General features: G+C 37.7%; 1 protein-coding gene across 2 annotated transcripts in view; it reads left to right on the top strand.

The window, feature by feature from the left end:
• Positions 1-23,041, top strand: part of KIF14 (kinesin family member 14) — a 69,457-nt gene that overhangs the window by 5,520 nt on the left and 40,896 nt on the right. The window contains exons 4-15 of one of the 2 annotated variants that reach the window (XM_010362665.2): positions 447-534; positions 5,594-5,692; positions 7,726-7,778; positions 8,995-9,025; positions 9,425-9,532; positions 10,728-10,844; positions 11,345-11,460; positions 12,633-12,805; positions 14,530-14,677; positions 14,920-14,983; positions 16,579-16,763; positions 21,548-21,650. In XM_010362665.2, the coding sequence (XP_010360967.1) occupies positions 447-534; positions 5,594-5,692; positions 7,726-7,778; positions 8,995-9,025; positions 9,425-9,532; positions 10,728-10,844; positions 11,345-11,460; positions 12,633-12,805; positions 14,530-14,677; positions 14,920-14,983; positions 16,579-16,763; positions 21,548-21,650 (1,285 nt within the window). The remainder of the gene's footprint in view (positions 1-446; positions 535-5,593; positions 5,693-7,725; positions 7,779-8,994; positions 9,026-9,424; positions 9,533-10,727; positions 10,845-11,344; positions 11,461-12,632; positions 12,806-14,529; positions 14,678-14,919; positions 14,984-16,578; positions 16,764-21,547; positions 21,651-23,041) is intronic. The other variant, XM_030929769.1, reaches the window with a different exon arrangement.

The raw sequence follows: 23,041 nt of genomic DNA, 5'->3' as shown, positions 1-23,041 counted from the left end.
TGCAGGAGTTCGAGTCCAGCCTGGGCAACTTAGTCACCATCTCTTAAAAAGAAAGGAGTAGGGGGACATCTGATAAATGGTAGCTATGATAATGATACCTGTCCTAGAAGGAAATACTCAGCATTTTAACAGTAGCTAACATTTGAGTTCTTACTATATTCCAGCCGCTGTGCTAAAGACTTTGCTTATATTCTCTCACAGCAATTCTCTGAATTACATAGTTTTATTATTCCCATTTTACAGTAGAGGAAATTTAAGTTTAGTGAGGTTAAGTATCTTGGAGTCATGATTTGGACTCAGGCAGATTTGACTCCAGAGTCCAGATTCTTAATTATGAGATTCTGTGAACTTGCTTCCTACTCCCTTTCCTGCCTATTTCCCCAAAAAGAATTAAAAAAAAAAATGAATTAGTTTTATTTCCTCCTTATTCATAATGTATTTTTCAGGATGATGGGATTTAGTGAAGAACCAGGAATAATTCCAAGATTTTGTGAAGATCTTTTTTCTCAAGTAGCCGGAAAACAAACCCAAGAGGTATGTTCTTATAATATCTGCAAGCTTCTTATCAGAGTAGAAAATAGTCAAATTAAGTTGAACTCAGTCATAGCCACTAAGGAAATACTTAATGGAAGATCAGTTCTAATTTATAGATCACTATTCTTTGGAACAGTGGTATGGAGAGGGAGGGTGGAAATTCTAAATTCAGAATCAATTTCACCTTGTGGGCAGTGATAGTGAAGTTGTCTCTTCTGTCTTCTCTCGTTTTTGCTTTACTTTTGTGTATACGTAGAGGCTCACAAATGTGGTAGCTATGTGCTATTATACATGTCTTTGTAGTCAGATAGGTGCACAGACTTAACTAAGGACAGCAGGCATAAACTTTTGGACAATGTGAATCAGAAAGAGTAGTGAAATTGGGATTTGAAGCCAGAGTTGACTTCAAAAGCCACACTTTTTCTACTGTACTACACCTGAATAGGTTGTACTGGCTTCCTATTTCACTTATTCATTTATACATTCAGCTAGCTTTTACTGAGCATTCTGCTGTTGCTAGGCAGCTTGTTAGATCAGTTTTTTTTTTCCTCAAATTTACTTGGTCATAAGAATTACTGGGGATTCTTGACAGGGACATATATGTGCATGTGTATGTGTGTGTGCACACTTGCTAAAAATCTCTTCTGGGGGTTCTGAGTCAGTTGGTCTGGTGTAGAGCTTGGGATTTTACAATTTTCGTGTTTTTCCTCCAGTATTTTTTATGATAAGGGAAATTGGGAAAATTGTGCTAGATTAGGGGTCTGGAGTTAAAAGACCCAGTTCCTGTATTCAAAGGAGTGTAGTGGGAGAAATAAGTCAGTTAACAGCCAAGTACAATCAATTAAATGCTAAACAAACTAAAGTAGATGCTCTAATAGAACATATAAGTGAGAACATACAAGGTTGGAGGGAGACATTCTCTTAGAAGAAGGAGCAGCTGAGCTTATTTTTGAAGGCTACATAGCATTATTAGCTTGGTGAAGAAGGGGAGAAGGGCATTCCAGGAAGAGGGAGCAGCATGTACCATGCATGTACCATGCTTTGCTTTCAAAGCAAAAAAGTAAGGAGCCTTTAGGAATCTATAAATTGTTTACTTTGCTTTGAGCATGGAATTTGAGGGTGGAGAGTGATAAGAGAAGAAACTAGAGGGTGGGTGTGGTGGCTCACTCCTATAATCTCAGTACTTTGGGAGGCCGAAGCGGGCAGATCACCTGAGGTCAGGAGTTCGAGACCAGTCTGGCCAACATGGTGAAATCCTGTCTCTACTAAAAATACAAAAATTAGCCAGGTATAGTGGCACATGCCTGTAATCCCAGCTACTTGGGAGGCTGAGGCAGGAGAATCGCTTGAACCCGGGAGATGGAGGTTGTAGTGAGCCGAGATTGCGCCACTGCACTTCAGCCTGGGCTACAGAGCGTGACTCCGTCTCAAAAAAAAAAGAATAAACTAGAGAGGCAAGCAGAACTTGACTTATGAAGGACTATCTTAGTAAGTATAACTGGTAAGACTTGCTGATTATTGGAAATGGAGGATGAGGGAGAGAGAATTCAGTATTTCTGGTTGGACAACCAGATTAGATATCGATCTCATTTTTTGGGATCACAAGAGGAAAAGTAGATTTGAGTAATGATGAGTTCTGTCTGCTCTGTGGATATACTGCCTCTCCTCTGTCTTCTTCTTCTACCCTCAACCTACTCATTCCCAGTAATTAAATTGAAAATAAGAGGAATATGGGGATCAATAGAAACATGGTGGTCTTGAGATTAGGAGATGAAATATGATTCAAGTCCAAGTTTAGTGGGCGAAAGAGAGTGAGAAAGCTGTGGGCCTGTAGGGTAGAGTCCTCTATTGATTGTTCACATTTTAGAAGGATAGTAATTTGAAGGTAAAGCCAGGGAGAGATAGATAAGTGAAGCTGAAGCAAAGTTGAGGCAAAGGTCTTTGGAATTATTTCAAAGGATGGGAGGCTCAGATTTTTGCATGGAATGACTATGTCATTGAACGCCATAGTGTAATGAATGCTTAAGAGCATGGTCAGCCAAGCATGGTGGCTCACGCCTGTAATCCCGGCACTTTGGGGGGCCGAGGCAAGTGGATCACTCGAGGTCAGGAGTTTGAGACCAGCCTGGCCAACATAGTGAAACCCTGTCTCTACTAAAAATACAAAAATTAGCTGGGTGTGGTGGCGGTCGCCTGTAATCTTAGCTATTCGGGAGGCTGAGGCAGGAGAATCGCTTGAACCCTGGAGGCAGAGATTGCAGTGAGCTGAGATCATGCCATTACTCCAGCCTGGGTGACAGAGCAAGACTCTGTCTCAAAAAAAAAAAAAAAAAAAAGAGCTTGGACTTGGGAGATACATTATTTGAATTTGAATCTAAGCTTCATCACTGCAGTAGAAATGTGATCTTGAACAATTTTCTCAATGTCTCTGTGTTTCGGAACAGAAGATAGAGACGATGTTGACAATATCATTCTCACAGATTTGTAGTGAGGATTAAATGAGTTGATCTATACAAAAGGGTTTGAAGAGTGCCTGGTACATAGTGAACCCCACTAAATGTGGTTATATCAGGATGGTAGAAGATAATAGTATGTGGATGGGGGTAATAGAAGGTGGTGTAGCAAGCACGATGCCAGGAGCCTCAAAGGAGAAGAAAAAAGTGGGTCCTCTCCAATGTGGCCCCAGCTACCTTTTCTAATTCGTTCCCCACACTACATTTTCATTTCTAAGTCTTCCTGGAGCTTCTATAACATAAAATACTACTTTACATGATAAAAGCATTATTACATGTTTATTGAATTCTGACAGCCCCCATCCCTGTTCACAGCATTTGGCAATGACCTTATAATTACTTGGTGTTCCCATATACCTGGTCTCTTTGTCTGGAAGTGTTTTGTTTCTCTCTCATGATACCAACTATATTCTGTCTTCTATTACTCATGTACTATATTGCATATCCAATTAGATTCTGAGTTCTTTCAGGATAAAAACTATGTCCAGTTCATCTCATATTTTCCCACAGCTCCTAGAAGAATCCTTTGTACCTCGTAGGGCACAATAAATATTTGGTGAATTGAACTTAAATCTCTTTGACACTCCCTTGAAGCTTCCAATTCTGTTAGATGTTTGCTGACTCACTTCTGGGTCAGTGGATGAAATTTATTCTCTAATAAGGAAACCATGCCCTAACTGTTAGAAGAACTGTTTGGAAGCAAAGTTTTCCTTTTGGCCTCTACACTGTATCTTTCTGAGTCAAAAGGAGGAGAAGCTCAGCCTACTTAGTCTAATGATTGCTTTCTGCCCCAATCAGGAAGAATTAATTTAAGGCTCCATCTTACCAGATAAAATGTCAGCCTACAGGGTGTCTTTCCTATTCTGAGCACATGCGGTGCACAGACGCTGCTGTCCTTACCCAAGAATGCCCTACCCCTCTTTCTGGTTTAGTCTACTCTGTCTCTCATGCCTCACATTCTGTTTCCTCCTTCCCTGTTCTCTCTGGCCATCCTAAATTTTCCCTTTTCTGATTACTCGTTTTATTTATAATCATCTCATTTTGTTTCTTAATTAATTTTCTATTGCTGTGTTTTGTCTATTGGAAGGTATGTTATATGTCTCTGAGATCTTAGCCTCATGGGCAAGAACCTTGTCTTACATAAAGGTCTTTCTGACAATAACCTAAAGCCATACACACAGTAGGTAGGTACTTAAGAAATGCTTATTGGATTTAATTGAAACTTATGTAGAAGTTAAGAAGAAATGCAAAGACTTTTGTTGTTGTTCATATTAAAATTTTTTTTATTGAGATAAAATTCATATAACATCAAATTAACCACTTTAAAGTATACAATTCAGTGGTATTCAGTACATTTATAATGTTGTACAACTGTTACCTCTAGTCCCAAAAAATTTTCATTGCCCTCTACCCATTAAGCAGTCACAATCCATTCCCCCTTCTCCCCAATCCCTGGCAACTACTAATTTGCTTTTGTTCTATGAATTTACATGTTCTGTGGAAATTTCATATAAATGGAATCATGCAGTATGTGATATTTTGTGTTTGGCTTCTTTCACTTAGCATAATGTATTGAGGTTCATCTGCATTGTAGCATATACAGTACTTCATTCCTTTTAATGACTGAATAATATTTCATTGTATGGATATCCAGTTTTGTTTATCTGTTCATCAGTTGATGGACATTTAGGTTGTTTATACATTTTGGCTATTGTGAATAGTCCTGCTGTGAACACTGGTGCATGTTTTTGTTTGAATACCTGTTCTCAATTGTTTTGGATGTATAGGAGTGGAATTTCCAAATTTCTATGGTGATTCTTTCTTTTTTTTTTTTGAGATGGAGTCTCGCTCTGTTGCTTAGGCTGGAGTGCAGTGGCACGATCTCAGCTCACTGTAACCTCCACCTCTCGGGTTCAAGCGATTCTCCTGCCTCAGTCTCCCAAGTAGCTGGAATTACAGGCACCCAGCACCACGCCCGGCTAATTTTTGTATTTTTAGTAGAGATGTGGTTTTACCATGTTGGCCAGGCGGGTCTCGAACTCCTGACCTCAAATGATCCTCCCACCTCGGCCTCCCAAAGTGCTGGGATTACAGGTGTGAGCCACTGTGCCCAGCCTGGTAATTCTATTTTTAACCTTTCAAGGAACTGCCAGCTATTTTCCAAGTGGCTGCACCATTTTACATCCACTAGCAATGGAGGAGTGTTCCAGTTTCTCCACATCCTCACCCACACTTGTTGGTTTCCACTTCTTCGTATTATTGCCATCCTGGTGGGTGTGAAGTGGTTTTTCACTGTGATTTTGATTTGCACTTCCCTACTGAGAAATGATGTTGATCATCTTTTCATGTGCTTGTTTGCCATTTGTATATTCTTCTTTGGAGAAATGTCTATTCAAGTCCTTTGTGCATTTTAAAATTGGGCTGTTACGTTGTTGAGTTGTAAGATATTCTTATATATTTATATATTTTGGATGCTAGATCCTAATCACAGACATTATTTGCAAAACATTAAAATAAATTATATACTGTGTTTCTATTCCTACTAGGTCAGCTATCACATTGAAATGAGCTTCTTTGAAGTATATAATGAAAAAATTCATGATCTTCTGGTTTGTAAAGATGAAAATGGGCAGAGAAAGCAACCAGTAAGATTAAAACAATTTATTATTTGTTTTGAATTTCTGTTCTTATAAATACATCTAATTATTTGAGTTCTCTGGACGATATAGCTTAAAGTTTTACTAGAAATATATGACAGCAAATATTTGGATCTATAGTCCGATTAGATTATTTAGAAAATAAGTGGAACATTGGCTGGGCACAGTGGCTCATTCCTGTAATCCCAGCACTTTAGGAGGCTGAGGGGAGCGGATTGCCTGAGCTCAGGAGTTCAAGACCAGCCTGGGCAACACGATGAAACCCTGTCTCTACTAAAATGCAAAAAATTAGCCAGTCATGGTGGCTTGCACCTGTAGTCCCAGCTACTCGGGAGGCTCTGGCAAGAGAATTGCTTGAACCTAGGAGACGGAGGTTGCAGTGAGCTAAGATCGAGCCTCCGTACTCCAGCCTGGGCGACAGAGTGAGAGTTTGTCTCCAAAAAATAAAAAATGAAAAAAAGAAAATAAGCAGAACATTATCATTAGTAGAAATTAAATTAGTTGTTAGATTTAACCTCTTTATTTTAATAAAGAATTGTGTAAAACTAAAGATAAAATAGTTGTTCCAAGATTTAGTTGGACCGTGTAAGTTGAACACCAGATCCCTAATAGTCTATAAGCCAAAACGTAGTAAAACTTTTTAAAATTATGTTTTATTATAGAATATGTATTTCAATGGGTTACTTAGCAAATTCATACCTTGTAGATAATCTGTGAAGAGAAAGTTCCATAATTATATCATTTTTTAAAAAAACTGCTATTTGAATTTAAAATTTTTAATTTTACAATGGACCTTGGAGCACAATAAACAAAAATCTAAATAAGTCAGCCGGGCGCGATGGCTCACTCCTGTAATCCCAGCACTTTGGGAGGCTGAGGTGGGCAGATTGCAAGGTGAAGAGATCGAGACCATCCTGGCCAACATGGTGAAACCCCATCTCTACTAAAAGTACAAAAATTAGCTGGGCATGGTGGTGCATGCCTGTAGTCCCAGCTCCTCAGGAGGCTGAGTCAGGAGAATCACTTGAACCTGGGAAGTGGAGGTTTCAGTGAGCCAAGATTGCATCACTGCACTCCAGCCTGGCGACAGAGCAAGAGTCTGTCTCAAGAAAAAAAAAAAAAGTCAGCTGCCTTCTTCACTTGCCCATGGTTGTGCAGTTTACTATTGGCAACATTAAGAAACTTAAACAAAACTTGATGTTTGCTTCTATGATTTCTGTATGTTTAAAGCTTCTGCTCACGAAGTTGAAAATGTATAATGTAACAATAAAGAAAAATTTTAATGTCTGAAATTTAGCGAATATGTTTTAGAGAACATTTAAAAGTATATAAATCATAGCTACTGCAAGATTTAAAATTCAAATGTCTTACTGAAAAACTAGGAAGATAAGCTGGGTGCAGTGGCTCACGCCTGTAATCCCAGCATTTTGGGAGGCCGAGGTGGGCGGATCACTTGAGGTCAGGAATTCCCTACCAGCCTGGCCAACACGGTGAAACTCCTTTCTACTAAAAATACAAAAGTTAGCTGGTGTGGTGGTGCTGTCTTGTAATCCCAGCTACTCAGGCAGCTGAGATAGGAGAATTGCTTGAACCCCGGAGGCAGAGGTTGCAGTGAGCCAAGATTGTGCCACTGCACTCCAGCCTGGACAACAGAGCAAGACTCCATCTCAAAAACAAACAAACAAACAAACAGGTAAGACATCTGATGCTAAAATACATTGTTCTAATTATTGTCTATTAGACAATTCTAATACCAGTTTTTAAGAAAAAAAAAACTAGTAAGACATTTGATGCTACAATATGTTATTGCATGTTGTACTACTATAAACAGTTTTTTATGTTGAAGCTGTTTCCTAATGCCTCACAGATTTGTTTTTGTGAGAGCTTGTGTGTGTGTGTGTGTTTTTCCTGGATAAAGACAAATCTCTTACCTTAAACTCAAGATATAGAAAAAGCGATCATTTAAAATTATATGAAATATTTGTCTTACTCCTAATGATGCATGTATTTGCTTCTACTAGCTGAGAGTGAGGGAACATCCTGTTTATGGACCATATGTTGAAGCACTGTCAATGTAAGTGTTTGGCTCAGCAAGGGCAAAGAGTATAAAACAAATGAATAGAGTGAATATTACTCTCCCATAATCTTTATTGTATTCTCATTGGCCTGCCTAACTTTGAAACCCTGGGTAACTATTTCACCTTCTACCCTTGATATTGTCCAATTGAGTTTTCCCTCTCTTTCCATAGCGTGTTGGTTACTTGTTTATATACTTGCTTGTGTCTTTCACAGTACCTGTAAAGTGTCTGCCATGGAATATTCGTTATACTGAGTATGAAGTAAATATTTGCTTTTTCTCCCTTTTACCCCTTCCTTTCATCATTAATTAAATCTTCCCTCTCAACTTGCTTTTTATACCTATGACTCTAAGCTAAACAGGAAAGGAGGTAGTAAGAAGAGTTAAGAGTTTGATACATGCCAGGAGTCCTTTACTTTCTTTTCCAACACTCCAAATGCTTTCTTAAAGGAAAAGAAAAGTGATTAAGTATTAACTCAGCTGCATTTAATACATCCGGGATTGTATTGGGACCCATATACACCCACATATAAATATACCTATGCATATACATATGTGTTAAAGTATATCTTTTGGTATTGTGATTTAGACTTCAGTATTATGTTAAGATGCTAAGATGCTTCATTGTGTTAAGAAAAATCGTACTTTTTGGGCCGGGCGCGGTGGCTCAAGCCTGTAATCCCAGCACTTTGGGAGGCCGAGACAGGTGGATCACGAGGTCAGGAGATCGAGACCATCCTGGCTAACATGGTGAAACCCCGTCTCTACTAAAAAATACAAAAAACTAGCCGGGCGAGGTGGTGGGTGCCTGTAGTCCCAGCTACTCGGGAGGCTGAGGCAGGAGAATGGCGTAAACCTGGGAGGCGGAGCTTGCAGTGAGCTGAGATCTGGCCACTGCACTCCAGCCTGGGCGACAGAGCGAGACTCCGTCTCAAAAAAAAAAAATAAATAAATAAAAATAAATAAATAAATAAAAATTTAAAAAAAAGAAAAATCATACTTTTTGTTAAAATTAAAGCATTATTTTATTTCCTGTCCTTTAAGAATGGGGAAAATAAAAGATTCTGGGAGAATCAGTAAAATAATATTCATGAATTAGTCCATTGTGACCTTCAGAGAGTAAATATGTAATTGAAATGTTGTTATTGTTTTATGAGAACAAGAATATAATCATCAGTAAAATTGATTTTGTCTTTTCACTTCTTAAAAATAGGAATGTTGTCAGTTCTTACACTGATATCCAGGTAAGATTGATTGCATTTCGTCTTCTTTTCACTAGATAGAAAGAGCATAATCCTAAATATTTTCTCTTAATTGCTGTTTTACAAATAAAAGGTTAGTTTCTTTAATTTATCACAACTGATTTTGTTTGTTAAGTTTTAATCAAAATAATTGCTCTTCTATATTAAAAATATTAACCTTCATGTAAGCTTAGAGTTATGGAAACAGTCTTTTAAAGTTATTATGTCTTGCCTCAGATTTCTATGACAGAAAAAAAGGCAATGGAAATATAAATTATTAAAATATATATACTCATTTCATTTTATAAATTAATTACAAATGTGAATATGTTAGCTCTCTTAATTTTTATACCAATGAATTACAGTCTGCTGATCTGATCTTCCTTCCTTTTTTCTTACAAGAGTTGGCTAGAATTGGGAAATAAACAAAGAGCTACTGCTGCTACTGGGATGAATGATAAAAGCTCCCGATCTCATTCAGTTTTCACCCTGGTGATGACCCAGACCAAGGTATTTTTTTTCCACAGGCAAAATAGTAAATACTTTTAAGTAATTCATGTTTTTCTTACTGTCTTCTTTAAATCAAAAGGTAAAAGTACAGTCATATAAATATGTAAATCCAATTTGATTATAGGGAATATACCTTAGTTTCAATGACTTTTGGTCAATGACCAAATGACTTATGGCAGTATGCTATTTACCAAATTTTTAAATCAATAATAGATGCTTATTATACCATTGATATGATCATATCAATATATGATAGTATGTTTTAAAATAATGTATAGTAATTATGCAGAGTATTTAGAAAAACATCAGAAAGTAAAAGATTTTTAAAAATTTAGCCCTAGGTTCCAAGACTCAGATGGACCCCTCTAAACATTTTGGTATATAATCTTTCAGTTTTTTTTACCATCGCAATTAAATTCACTTAAAATTACACTGTTAAAATCTGTAACAATTTTATATTAAAATTTTTATAAAATAATTTTTAATAGCTATATAATATTCCATTAATTATAGTTCCTCAAGTTTTTCTCTACTGTTGGACATTTATATTATTTTTAAATGTTTTGTTGTTATAATGCTGGGATAAGCAACATCTTTGTGCATTAAACTTTTTATTTATTGTTATTTCTTTAATATACTGAGTGGTTATGGATTGTAATCTCTTTAAAGTAATTTGTTTATTTTGGCATAATCTATCCACTGCTCAATATATTCTTTTCAGTAGACCGTGTGAATATTTTTGTGTTATAAATTATCACAGATTCACGAAGGGATGATTTTAGGCCAGGTGCGGTGGCTCACACCTGTAATTCCAGCACTTTGAGAGGCCAAGGCAGGAGGATCACTTGAGCTCAGGAGTTTGAGACCAGCCTGAGCAACACAGTGAGACCTTGTCTGTACCAAAAATAAAAAAAAGTAGCAGGTGTAGCAGCATGTGCTTCTAGTCCCAGCTACTCGGGGGCCCGAAGTGGGAGAACTGCTTGAACGCAGGAGATCAAGGCTGCAGTGAGCCGTGATCACGCCACTGCACTCCAGCCTGGGCGACAGAGTGACCCTGTCTCAAGAAACAAGAAGGGACAATTTAAAAAATAAAAGAGTGATGTGTAATCTTTTACAACTTTCCCTTTAAAAAGCGTATATTGTTTGCCAAGTCATAGAACTTAAGTTATTTTAATTTAATATCATTTTGCTGTAGACAGAATTTGTGGAAGGGGAAGAACACGATCACAGAATAACAAGTCGAATTAACCTAATAGATCTGGCAGGCAGTGAGCGCTGCTCTACAGCTCATACTAGTGGAGATCGACTAAAGGTAAATGGAATGGTTTTCTCCTTTGGATGAAATTTATTCGAGGTCATTATTTTAAGGAGAATACAAACTGAATACACTTAACCTCCCCCCCAAATACATCTTTATCTGCAGTTTATAGACTGCAATGCTGTGGCTGAAAAAGAGATATGTACTTTTTGGTTATGATTAACTTTTAAAGAAAATATGTTTGAGTCATAAGAAAGTTGGTAGTTTATAGAAAAAAGTATTTATAGACAGGTGTTGTGGCATGTGTCTGTAGTCCCAGCTACTTGAGAAGCTCAGGTGGGAGGATCGCTTGAACCTGGATGGTCGAGGCTACAGTGAGCCATGTTTGTGCCACTGCACTCTAGCCTGGGCAACAGAGTGAGACTCTGTCTCAAAAAAAAACAAAAGAAAAAAGTGTTTACTCAGTAATTATATGAGGGGAGAAATATATTTTGTGAAATAAATTTCTTGCTGAGAAGTATTTTAAGTTAAAATTTTTTTTTTCTTGCATGCAGGAAGGTGTGAGTATTAATAAGTCCTTGCTAACTTTGGGAAAAGTTATATCTGCACTCTCTGAACAAGCAAACCAAAAGAGAGTTTTTATTCCTTATCGTGAATCTGTTCTTACATGGCAAGTATCTTTTGACGTATAAAGAATTGTATAAAATATAGCGAATACTATAGGCAAAAGAATGATAGACTGACTTCATTGACTTTGCGATGGAGAAAGGTGGTAAGCATTATGAAATCTAGAGCCAAACTACCTGGATTTGAATCTCAGCTCAGCATCTTATAAGCTCTGTGATTTTGGGTAAATTACTTAATATTCTACCCTGTTTCCTCATCTGTAAAATAGGAATAAAATCAGTTAGTGAGGGGTAAGTGAGGATTATTAGTTTTAGGGGTAAGTGAGGATTATTAGTTACAATTCTTATTACATAATATGTACTATATGAGTGTAAATAACTGTTCTTGTACTTAACTATTATTTGTGCCTGATGTTTGAACATATATGGTACTACCAAACATATTGGTAGTTGTATAAAGAGAAATTGAATTATTTTGTTTGCTTACTACACAGTGACTAATACATGGGTGCTCAAAAATGTTTTCATTAGTGAATGTATATTTAATTTTCAATATGTTACATTCAGATTACATCTGTATGGATTTCATATTCAGTTCTGATAGGCATTTACGATAAGGACTGCATCTTTACTTGAGGGTAATGTGTTTTTATAATTGGTTTATTATAATGTGGTTGCCACCTTGAAACCTGTAAGGGAAAATCTGATTTTTTTCATGTCTTATGAAAGTTAAAAATAGTGATATTCATTTTGCACTGATATATGTTTTAAGTCTCATACCGTTTTTCTCTAAAATAAAGATTTTGCTTATAGTACAATGTAGAATTTTTGTTTCAATGTTCATTCATCATTTTCTACATTTATTGAGCACCTACTTCAAAAGGTTGTGGTAGCACTGGGAATACAAAGATGACTAAGACACATAGCACCTTCCCTATGGTAGCTCACAGTCACAGATACTTGATGATTAACCACATTTTAAAATCTCTGCCCAGATTGTTGCCTCCTCAAACAATATAAAAAGTGTAAGAGAGAAAAAGTGTTCATGAGATCTAGAAATAGTTACAAATACCAGAAAAAGTTTTAAATGGTATTTGAATAGAGTATAGTAATGCTGTATTATATACCCTATTGATTTGTTTTGTACTTTCTAGATAATTACTGTTATTAAGTTGTTTTAGAAGCAAAGTCTTATTATGACTTTTTTTTCTTGCAGGCTGTTAAAAGAAAGTCTGGGTGGAAATTCAAAAACTGCAATGATTGCTACGATTAGTCCTGCTGCCAGCAACATAGAAGAAACATTAAGCACACTTAGATATGCTAACCAAGCCCGTTTAATAGTCAACATTGCCAAAGTAAATGAAGATATGAATGCTAAGTTAATTAGAGGTGAATATTTTCTCGGAATTTAAAAATTATTTTGCCACAATTTAGTCTCAGGTATTATTACTTGCAGTCTTAAAATATGCAATTTATGAACATCAGAGGTTTTTTTCTATAACTTTTTTTTTTTTTTTTTTTTTTTTGAGACGGAGTCTTGCTCTGCCGCCCAGGCTGGAGTGCAGTGACCGGATCTCAGCTCACTGCAAGCTCCGCCTCCTGGGTTCACGCCATTCTCCTGCCTCAGCCTCCTACGTAGCTGGGACTACAGGCGCCCGCCACCTCGCCCGGCTAGTTTTTTGTATTTTTTAGTAGAGACGGGGTTTCACCGTGTTAGCCAGGATGGACTCGATCTCCTGACCTCATGATCCGCCCGTCTCGGCCTCCCAAAGTGCTGGGATTACAGGCTTGAGCCACCGCGCCCGGCCTCTATAACTATTTTAATAGATTCTAGTCATCAGCCTATCAGCCTATAGTGATGGAGGATGATAAGTAGAAGGACAGATAATAAATAAGAAGAAAGACAATTAGAAAAAGAACATAGAAAACAGAGTCCGGGTAAGGGGGAAACAGTAAGCATTAAACAATAAATTTACACACTGAGTCATAGATGTGTGCAGCAAAAAACCAATAAAACTATTTACTGTTTTTCTTTTATGACCTCTCTTCCATTGACATTTTATGTACTAGCTCTGCTCATGCTTAGTTCATTGACCCAAAGACAATTTGAGCTTGAGTTTCTAGTATAGGTTGAACTTCATTTATGCTAAATACTGCTTTCTGTTTATCTCTAGGTAATCATCAATTTAGGATAGACTTTAATACCTGCAAGAAATCTTGATTTGTACAGTTTTATCTTTGCTGATGTAGAACTATCATCTTTTCATGCCCCTTTGCCCTCTTGCCCTTTTTAGCAGAAGGTGATAGACACTTCAGATATGTGAGCCAGAGAAGAATCTGTTTTCTCTATCCTGGTCCATCCTTTCCCTTTTGGATCCCTTGCGTTTCACAAGTGGGACTGTTTTCATTAAAAATAAGTATTCTGGGCCGGGCGCAGTGGCTCACACCTATAGTCCCAGCACTTTGGGAGGCTGAGGCAGGCGGACCATTTAAGGTCAGGAGTTCGAGACCATGCTGGCCAACATGGGGAAAGCCTGTCTCTACTAAAAATACAAAAATTAGCCAGATGCAGTGGTGGACACCTGTAATCCTGGCTACTTGGGAAGCTGAGGCAGGAGAATTGCTTGAGCCCGGGAGGCAGAGGTTGCAATGAGCCGAGATTGCACCACTGCACTCTAGCCTGGGTGACAGTGAGACTCTGTCTAAATAAATAAATAAATATTCTGAATTCTAGCTTGAAAAACCTTTGATTTTGGCTGTTCTGCCTAGTGAATAGCCATTCTTTTATTTTTTTACTTTTTAAATAAACTTACTTCCACTTTAACAATTCCCCTTTTGCCTCTCGAAAGTGTCCCACTTTGGTCAATACATTATACAGCTTTCCTACTTATGAACAGGGAAAGTTAATTAATATGGGAGCATATTTCAGGTTAAGACTAAGTAAAGATTTATAGGTTATATAAGTAAAATAAAGCTGATTTCTCCAATACTCTATTTTATTTAGTAATACTGTATTTAAAACTTCAAATGAAATAGAAGATTGGAGGATTATGCTTACTGTGGAAATTATATATTAAATGTTATTATTCATGCATCTTTGTATAAATCTTCAGAATTGAAGGCAGAAATTGCAAAGCTAAAAGCTGCTCAGCGAAACAATCGGAATATTGACCCTGAACGATACAGGCTCTGTCGGCAAGAAATAACATCCTTAAGAATGAAACTGCATCAACAGGAGAGAGACATGGCAGAAATGCAAAGGTAGAATATAGTCAGTACTCTCAGTGTTAAGTGTGTTGTTCTGGAATCATAGGAATTGCAGGGACCTCGAGGATACTGAGTCTTTTTCCCTGCCTTCCTTATGAATAGAGCAGCCCACTCCCAGATCATCATATTTTAAATATTACTAGGTAGTTCCTTAATTTTCACTGATTGTCTCTTGACTCTCAATCTTATATATCTGGATGTTTTTAACTCTTATTATTTTCTTTGTCTTTGGAAAGAGTGTGGAAAGAAAAGTTTGAACAAGCTGAAAAAAGAAAACTTCAAGAAACAAAAGAGTTACAGGTATTATTTCAACTTTCTAAACTGATTTGAAAATAAAAGAAATATGCCAAGAAATAAATATCGCCAATATGCCAATGCATGTAAATTTAATGTTTCAAATACTTACTGTATACTGACTCTGTACAGAGCAATACCATAAGGAAAATTAATATAAAGAAATGTTAAGATGAAGACTGATTGCTTAGAGCCAGTCCATAAGCTAGTTGGAAAGTTAAAATATGAATAAACCATCTTGTTATATTTACTTTGGTTCTACAAATATATATTAAGTGTCTATGCTGTGCCAGGAACAGGGGAAGCCAAGGTTATTAAATACAGTTTCATCCCTCAGAGAGTTTGTGATCCAGAGAGAGATTTACAAAACGTAAATAGAAGACTGAAATGCAATGTGATTTCATTAGATTGAGCCATAAGCAATTGCCATTTTTGTAGGTAAAGAATGGTTGAACACTGGCAGTTTCATATGGCTGAACCTAATGTAATGAAAAGCATTTCAAGTGATTGGAGGAGGGGAGTACTATAAGAATTCAGGAGAAGGAGGGAAAATTCCGTGGTGTGGCCAATCCAACCTCATAGAAGAGGTGGCATTTGAGATGGGCTTTGAAGTTTGTGTAAGATTTTAATAGGAAGAATAAAGGAAGAGAGCATTCTCGGAAGAGAAAATTCTGAAAGTAAAGGTAGAAAAGTTTGAGGTGTCTTTAGAAAGGGTATGTAGATCAGTTTTATTGGAAGCAGTTTATATGAGATCGTAAGGAGATACAATTGGAAAGATATGTTATGATTAGTTTATGTAGGACTTGATTTCCAGGCCAAGGAAATTAAGTTTTATCCTGTAGGAAGTGAGAAACTGTTGAAAGTGACCAGGGATTTACATTTTGAGAATATCCTTTCAAGAGAATTAACTGGCATAGGATATAAGATGGATTGAAAACAGAAGCTGTTGATGGTGATTAGGAGGCTGCTTCCATAGTTTTGGTGTGAGTTGATGGGGGCCTAAGGTGACAGCAATGAAGATACAACAAAAGAAACTGATCTATTCTAAAGACCGTCAGTCAGTATGAATAGATCCAATTTGGTGATGATAGATTGATATATGAGTAGACTGAGGATGGTGAAGGACAAAGAAGGTAGGGAGATAACAAAGGAGAGATTCTAAGGAAGGAGGAGAGAGTCTAAAAAACCTTTAGGGCCAGGCACGGTGGCTCATGCCTGTAATCCCAGCACTTTGGGAGGCTGAGGCAGGTGGATCACCTGAGGTCAGGAGTTCGAGACCAGCCTGGTCAACATGGCGAAACCCTATCTCTACTAAAAATACAAAAATTAGCCGGGTGTGGTGGTAGGTGCCTGTAATCCCAGCTACATGGGATGCTGAGGCAGGAGAATTGCTTGAACCCAGGAGCCAGAGGTTGCAGTGAGCCGAGATCATGCCACTGCACTCCAGCCTGGGTGACAGAGCGAGACTCCGTCTCAAACAAGTAATTTAGTGAGACTTCATATACAATTGTTCTAATGTTTAATATAGACCATTTGTTTTAGGTGAATTTAACAATTTCATACTGTGATTAAGATTAATTTCTCTTTCTGACTTCTACCAGAAAGCAGGAATTACATTTCAAATGGACAATCATTTACCAAATCTTGTTAATCTGAATGAAGATCCACAACTATCAGAGATGCTGCTATATATGATAAAAGAAGGAACAACTACAGTTGGAAAGTATAAACCAAACTCAAGCCATGATATTCAGTTATCTGGGGTGCTGATTGCTGATGATCATTGGTATGTTAATCCTTTAAAAAAAAAGAAAAGGCACCTGTTTATATCTTGATAACATGTGGTTTCCTTCATATGGCATATTCATTGATACTTATTGTTTGGTATAATTCTTCAAACCTATTGTTTAGTCAGGAAAAACATACATTCTGAGTGTGTTGTAAGAATGATAGGTCAGTTACTGTCAATATAAAGTACAGTGTAAAGCTCTGTTTTTGTTTTGGCATACTTGATCTGTTGATTGAAGAATTATAATGATGCACATGAAAATAAACTATCTATCTTACATAACAGAATTTTTGGTTGGATTGACCAATTTAAAAATGTTATTTTATGTGAATTTTGTTCATATGAATGGAATGATACTTGTATATATTGTTGGAATGATAGTGTATGTAAACTTTTTTGACTCTACATTGTGTTTCTAAGATTTATGTACATTGGTCCTGTTTTATTTTCACTGCTATGAAGCATTCCATTGTGTGAATTTATCTCTTATAAAGTTTGGAAAGCGCTTTTAAATTGTAAGTCTAAGAGAAGAGATACTAGGTTGTAGAATATGTGCATGTTCAACTTTAGTAGATAATTTCACATTATTTTCCAAAATGGATTTTTACTCTTATTGGCCTTGAGAATACCTGTTACTCTACATCCTTGCCAATATTTAGTACTGTCAGACTTTAATTTATGCCAATCTGATGAACATAAAATAGTATATCATTATGGATTCGTTTTACATTTCTTTGATTAATAATAAGGTTGAACATTTTTTCATGTGTTGATTGGCCATTTTTGTTTACTATTGTGACTTGCCTTTTCATATCTTTTGTCCATTTTTCAACTGATTTGTTTATTTCTTAATAATTTGTAGGAGTTGCCAATCCTTCATGAGCTTTTTGGTATAAATATCTTTTTTTCTTTTTTTTTTTTTTTTTTTGAGACAGAGTCTCGCTGTGTCGCCCAGGCTGGAGTGCAGTGGCGCGATCTCGGCTCACTGCAAGCTCCGCCTCCCGGGTTCCCGCCATTCTCCCGCCTCAGCCTCCGAGTAGCTGGGACTACAGGCGCCCGCCACCTCGCCCGGCTAATTTTTTGTATTTTTAGTAGAGACGGGGTTTCACCGTGTTAGCCAGGAGGGTCTCGATCTCCTGACCTCGTGATCCACCCGCCTCGGCCTCCCAAAGTGCTGGAATTACAGGCTTGAGCCACCGCGCCCGGCCTTAAATATCTTTTTTTCTAATGTGTAACATCCTTTTACTCTCTTTGGTGCCTTTTGATTGATTGAAGTTCTTAATTTTATTGTAGTACCTGGCATCAGTCTTTTCCTTTATTGTTGTCAGTTTTTATGTCTTAAAGAAAGAATGTTCTGGCTGGGCGTGGTGGCTCATGCCTGTAATCCTAGCACAGGCATGTGGGCGGATTGTCTCAGGAGTTTGAGACCAGCCTGGGCAACATGATGAAACCCTGTCTTTACTAGAAATACAAAAAGGTTCCCAGGCATGGTGGTGCCCGCCTGTAATCCCAGCTACTTGGGAGGCTGAGGCACAAGAATCGCTTGAACCCAGGAGGTGGAAGTTGCAGTGTGCCGAGATCATGCCACTGCACTCCAGCCTGAGTGACAGAGCAAGACTCTGTCTCAAAAAAAACAAACAAACAAAAAAAAAAAACAGAGAGAAAGAATGTTCTGGCCAGGTGCGGTGGCTCATGCCTATAATCCCAACACTTTGGGAGGCCGAGGTAGGCGGATCACTTGAGACCAGGAGTTCAAGATCAGCCTGGTCAACATGGTGAAACCTTGTCTCTACTGAAAATACAAAAATTAGCCCGGCATGGTGGTGGGCACCTGTCGTCTCAGCTACTTGGGAAGCTAAAGCATGAGAATCACTTGAACCTGGGAGGTGGAAGTTACAGTGAACCAAGATCACCCCGCTGTACTCCAGCCTAGGTGACAGAGTGAGACTCTATCTCTATCTCAAAAAAAAAAAAAAAAAAAAAAGAGGTCTCTATGACCTCTACATTGAGAAAATTTCTCCTAAATTTTCTTCTAGATGTTTTGAAGTTTTGCTTTCACATTTAAGTTATTGAATGTCTGGAATTTTTTATTTGGTGGGAACTAGGGGTCTAAATTCATTTATTTTCCACATGAACAGCCATTTCTCCTAGTACCATATATTAGTTTATTGCTTCTTTTGGGATCTGTAGTGCTCCTACAAAAAATTCCTAAAAATATGGGAATCTGTTTCTTCCTACTAATACCCTATAGTGTTAATTACTTGAAGCTTTGTAATGAATCTTTATTTATTTATTTTTTGATTCAGAGTTTTGCTCTGTCTCCCAGCCTGGAGTGCAGTGGCGCCATCTCAGCTCATTGCAACCTCCATCTCCTGGGGTCAAGCAATTCTCCTGCCTCCACCTCCCGAGTAGCTGGGATTGCAGGCGTCCACTATTATGCCTGGCTAAGTTTTGTATTTTCAGTAGAGATGGGGTTTCACCATGTTGGCCAGGCTGGTCTCAAACTCCCACCTCAGCTGATCCGCTGGCCTGCCTCGACCTCTCAAAGTGCTGGGATTACAGGTGTGAGCTACCACACCCAGCCTGTAATGAATCTTTATATCTTTTATTTTTTGGAGATGGAGCCTCACTCTGTCACCCAGGCTGGAGTGCAGTGGTGTGATCTTGGCTCACTGTAACCTCTGCCTCCTGGGTTCAAGTGATTCTCGTGCTTCAGCCTCCCAAGTAGCTGGGATTACAGGTGCACGCCACCATGCCCAGATAATTTTTGTATTTTTAGTAGAGACAATTTCATCATGTTGGCCAGGCTGCTCTTGAACTCCTGACCTCAGGTGATCCACCCGCTTTGGCCGCACAAAGTACTGGGATTACAGACGTGAGCCACTGCACCTGGCTATGAATCTTTATATCTGGTCGGGCATATCCTCTTGTTCTTTAGGTTCTTTTGCTCTTTTATTAATTAATTATTTTCTTTAACAAATAAATACAGAATTATTAACATCTGTGGCAAAGATACAGAAAATGCTCCCAAAGAGTTAAGAGTCCAGTAAGGAACTTGGAAGCCTCCTGCTTGCCTCTAACTCTCTACTTCCATTTTTAGTACCTTCCTCAGTTTATCTCATTCACTAGACCATGAGAGAAGCTGATTTCAGGTCTGTCTTCACTGCTGACACATACGTGGCTCTTGGAGGCTTAATGAATAAAAGAACTTCATGGCTGAGGCTGGTCATGTGAAAGAGAAAAAAAGAACTTCAGTATTTATTAATGCATATTAAGTGTTATATGAGTGCTGCACACTTACTGCTTAAAAGTGAAGAGAAGGAAGAATTGACTTCTAACTTAAACCCTAAAGGATAGCTTCTTAGAGGACTGTAAGTTGGGCCTTCAAGAATGGTTGCAAGAAGGGAGAGCATGTCCTATCTGGAAGGAATGATTCAAAGAAAGGAGGAAAGCTGACATTAAGGCAAATTCAGAGTATTCATATGGTTGACTGAGTGTGAAATGGGGTTCTTATGGGAAAATAGTGGCAGATTAGGGAGGTTGGTGGTTGAAGCCAGATTGTGGGGAGTCCAGAATGGTAGGCCATGGAATTTTGAGAGCAGAGTAGATATAATTAGGAGAGGAAAGGGATCAGAACAAGTACACATTGTGTAAACCTTCACCTGGATAAGACACTAGACTGGTGGGAGGGATGTAGTGCCTAAGGATGAACTATTTTTTCCATATACTTTTCTCTGGATGCTTTAATTAAACTGTTATTCTCTAATCACATATCTTGGAGCCTCATCAACAGCTGAAAAGGTCTTTGGTTAGGACTCAGCTTTTGTTGCAGTTTTTCTTTTTCTTTCTATCCAGTTAATCCAAAGATGAATTGGACTTTGGAGTTTCTTTCCTGTTCTCTGAATAAAAAGTCTCAAATATGTAGCACTTATAGCTGATTTTCCACAGTATCACCTTATCATCCAGTTAATTAGATTACTTAAGAAGTACACTTTGATCTCCATGTTTTTCCTTCCTCTGTAGTACCCCAGTTTTCAAGAGGGGAAAAATATTTGTTCTTTCTGTTAAAGCTCATATGTAAAACCAGAAGCTTAGAAAATTAAAAAAACACTTAAAACTATTTTATTCATAAGAAATCATTGGCAGTATGTTAATGTTTTTTGCTAGAGTTTTTTTTTTTTTTTTTTAATTTTTTGGGGAAGGTTTTTGTTTTCGAAGAAGTTATAATAAAAATACACCCAATGAAAAATATTCCCACCACTGGTGGATCGGATTGCTACAGGCCAGGCTTTTTTCACCACACTTCAAAAATCTAATTGGAGGCTCGATGCAGTGGCTCATGCCTGTAATCCCACCTCTTTGGGAGGCCGAGGCAGGTGGATCACTTGAGGTCAGGAATTCAAGACCAGCCTGATGAACATGGCGAAACCCCATCTCTACTAAAATGCAAATGTTAGCTGGACACATGGTGGTGGTTGCCTGTAATCCCAGCTACTTGGGCGGCTGAGGCAGGAGAATTGCTTGAACCCAGGAGGCAGAGGTTGTAGTGAGCTGAGATTGTACCACTATACTCTAGCCTGGGTGACAGAGCAAGACTCTGTTTCAAAAAATAAAAATAAAAAATCTAGTTGGAGGAAACGAAAATAATTTAAAGTTATTGTTACATATTGGTATGAACCTTAACACCAAAGGAATAGCCCAAGCAGAATTATCCCATATTGCCTTTTTCTTACTTTTTAGTGTGTTCTGTAATTGTAACAATGTGCTTCTTTTTTTAACAGTACTATCACAAATTTAGGTGGGACAGTGAGTATTATCCCACTTGGGGAAGCAAAGACATACGTAAATGGAAAACATATTTTGGAACTCACAGTGTTACATCATGTAAGTGGATGGGTACTACAATATAAGAAACTGTTTGACTTTGGACAAGTCATTTAATTTCTTTGAGTTCTGGTTTTCTCTATAAGATAAGGGTGTTGAAGCAGCTTAAGTACTTTTTCATTTCAAAAATTCTTTTTCCTATTGATTGCCTTCTTGTGCAAAGACAAAAGTTATATTTATATGAATCAGTACCTGAAGAGCTGACCACTAACAGCATCATTATGTGTCCTATAAAGACCTAGGCTTTAGAATCAGACAGACAGGGTTGAAATCCTGGCTTTGCCACTTGCTACGTGACCTTTGGCAAGTTATTTAACTAGGTGATTAAACAATATCACCCAAGTCAGGACACTTTTGAGATCTTTATTAATAATTACATCAAGAGGACAAACATCAGCAGTGTGTTGCAGGCAAACCCAGACATATTGTGACTGTATATCCTGCCTTTCAGGGATAGTGAAGGATTAACTGAAATAATAATTTGTGTATATAGTTCTTAGAATAGTATCTGCCAATAGTAAGCTCTCAATGAATGTCTGTTGTTATTATTAAGCCTTGTGCTCTTTAGTTTCCTCATTCCTAAAATTGGGATGATTATATGTATCTCACTGAGTTGTTGTGAATGGTAAATGAGATAACATACAGTCTTGCACCTCATAATGATGTTTTGGGCAATGAGGGACCACATATATCAATCACAGTGGTCCCATAAGATTATAATACTGTATTTTTACTGTATTTTTTTTCTGTTTAGATATACAAATATTTACCATTGTGTTATAGTTGCCTATGGTATTCAGTACAGTAACATGCTGTACAGGTTTGTAACCTAAGAGCAATAGGCTATGCCATATAGCCTAGGTGTGTAGTAGGCTATACTATCTAGGTTTGTGTAAGTACATTCCATGATGTTCACACAACTGTGAAATCATCTAACAGTGTACTTCTCAGAACATATCCCTGTTGTTAAGAGATTTATGACTGTATATGTAATGTGCTTAATGCAGTGTTTGGTATATACAAAGTAATAAACGTTGGGAGGCCGAGGTGGGTGGATCTTGAGGTTAGGAGTTCGAGACCAGCCTAACCAACATGGTGAAACTACATCTTTACTAAAAATGCAAAAATTAGCTGGGCGTGGTGGCGCACGCCTGTAATCCCAGCTACTCAGGAGGCTGAGGCAGGAGAATCGCTTGAACCCGTGAGGCCGAGGTTGCAGTGAACTGAGATTGCACCCCTGAACTCCAGCCTGGGTGACATAGTAAGACTCTGTGCCAAAAGAAAAAAAAAGTAATAAATGTTTATTGCTATGATGTTTATGTTTATCGTTAATACTAGACTATATTGAACTATTGGGCATAATGAATTTTTTCATGTAATTTTTTGGTTGA

The sequence above is a fragment of the Rhinopithecus roxellana genome, chromosome 1 (assembly GCF_007565055.1).
Source record: "Rhinopithecus roxellana isolate Shanxi Qingling chromosome 1, ASM756505v1, whole genome shotgun sequence".
Classification (NCBI taxonomy): Eukaryota; Metazoa; Chordata; class Mammalia; order Primates; family Cercopithecidae; genus Rhinopithecus; species Rhinopithecus roxellana.
The sequence above is the reverse complement of the archived record's forward strand: the minus strand, read 5'-3'. Positions and strand labels throughout refer to the sequence as shown.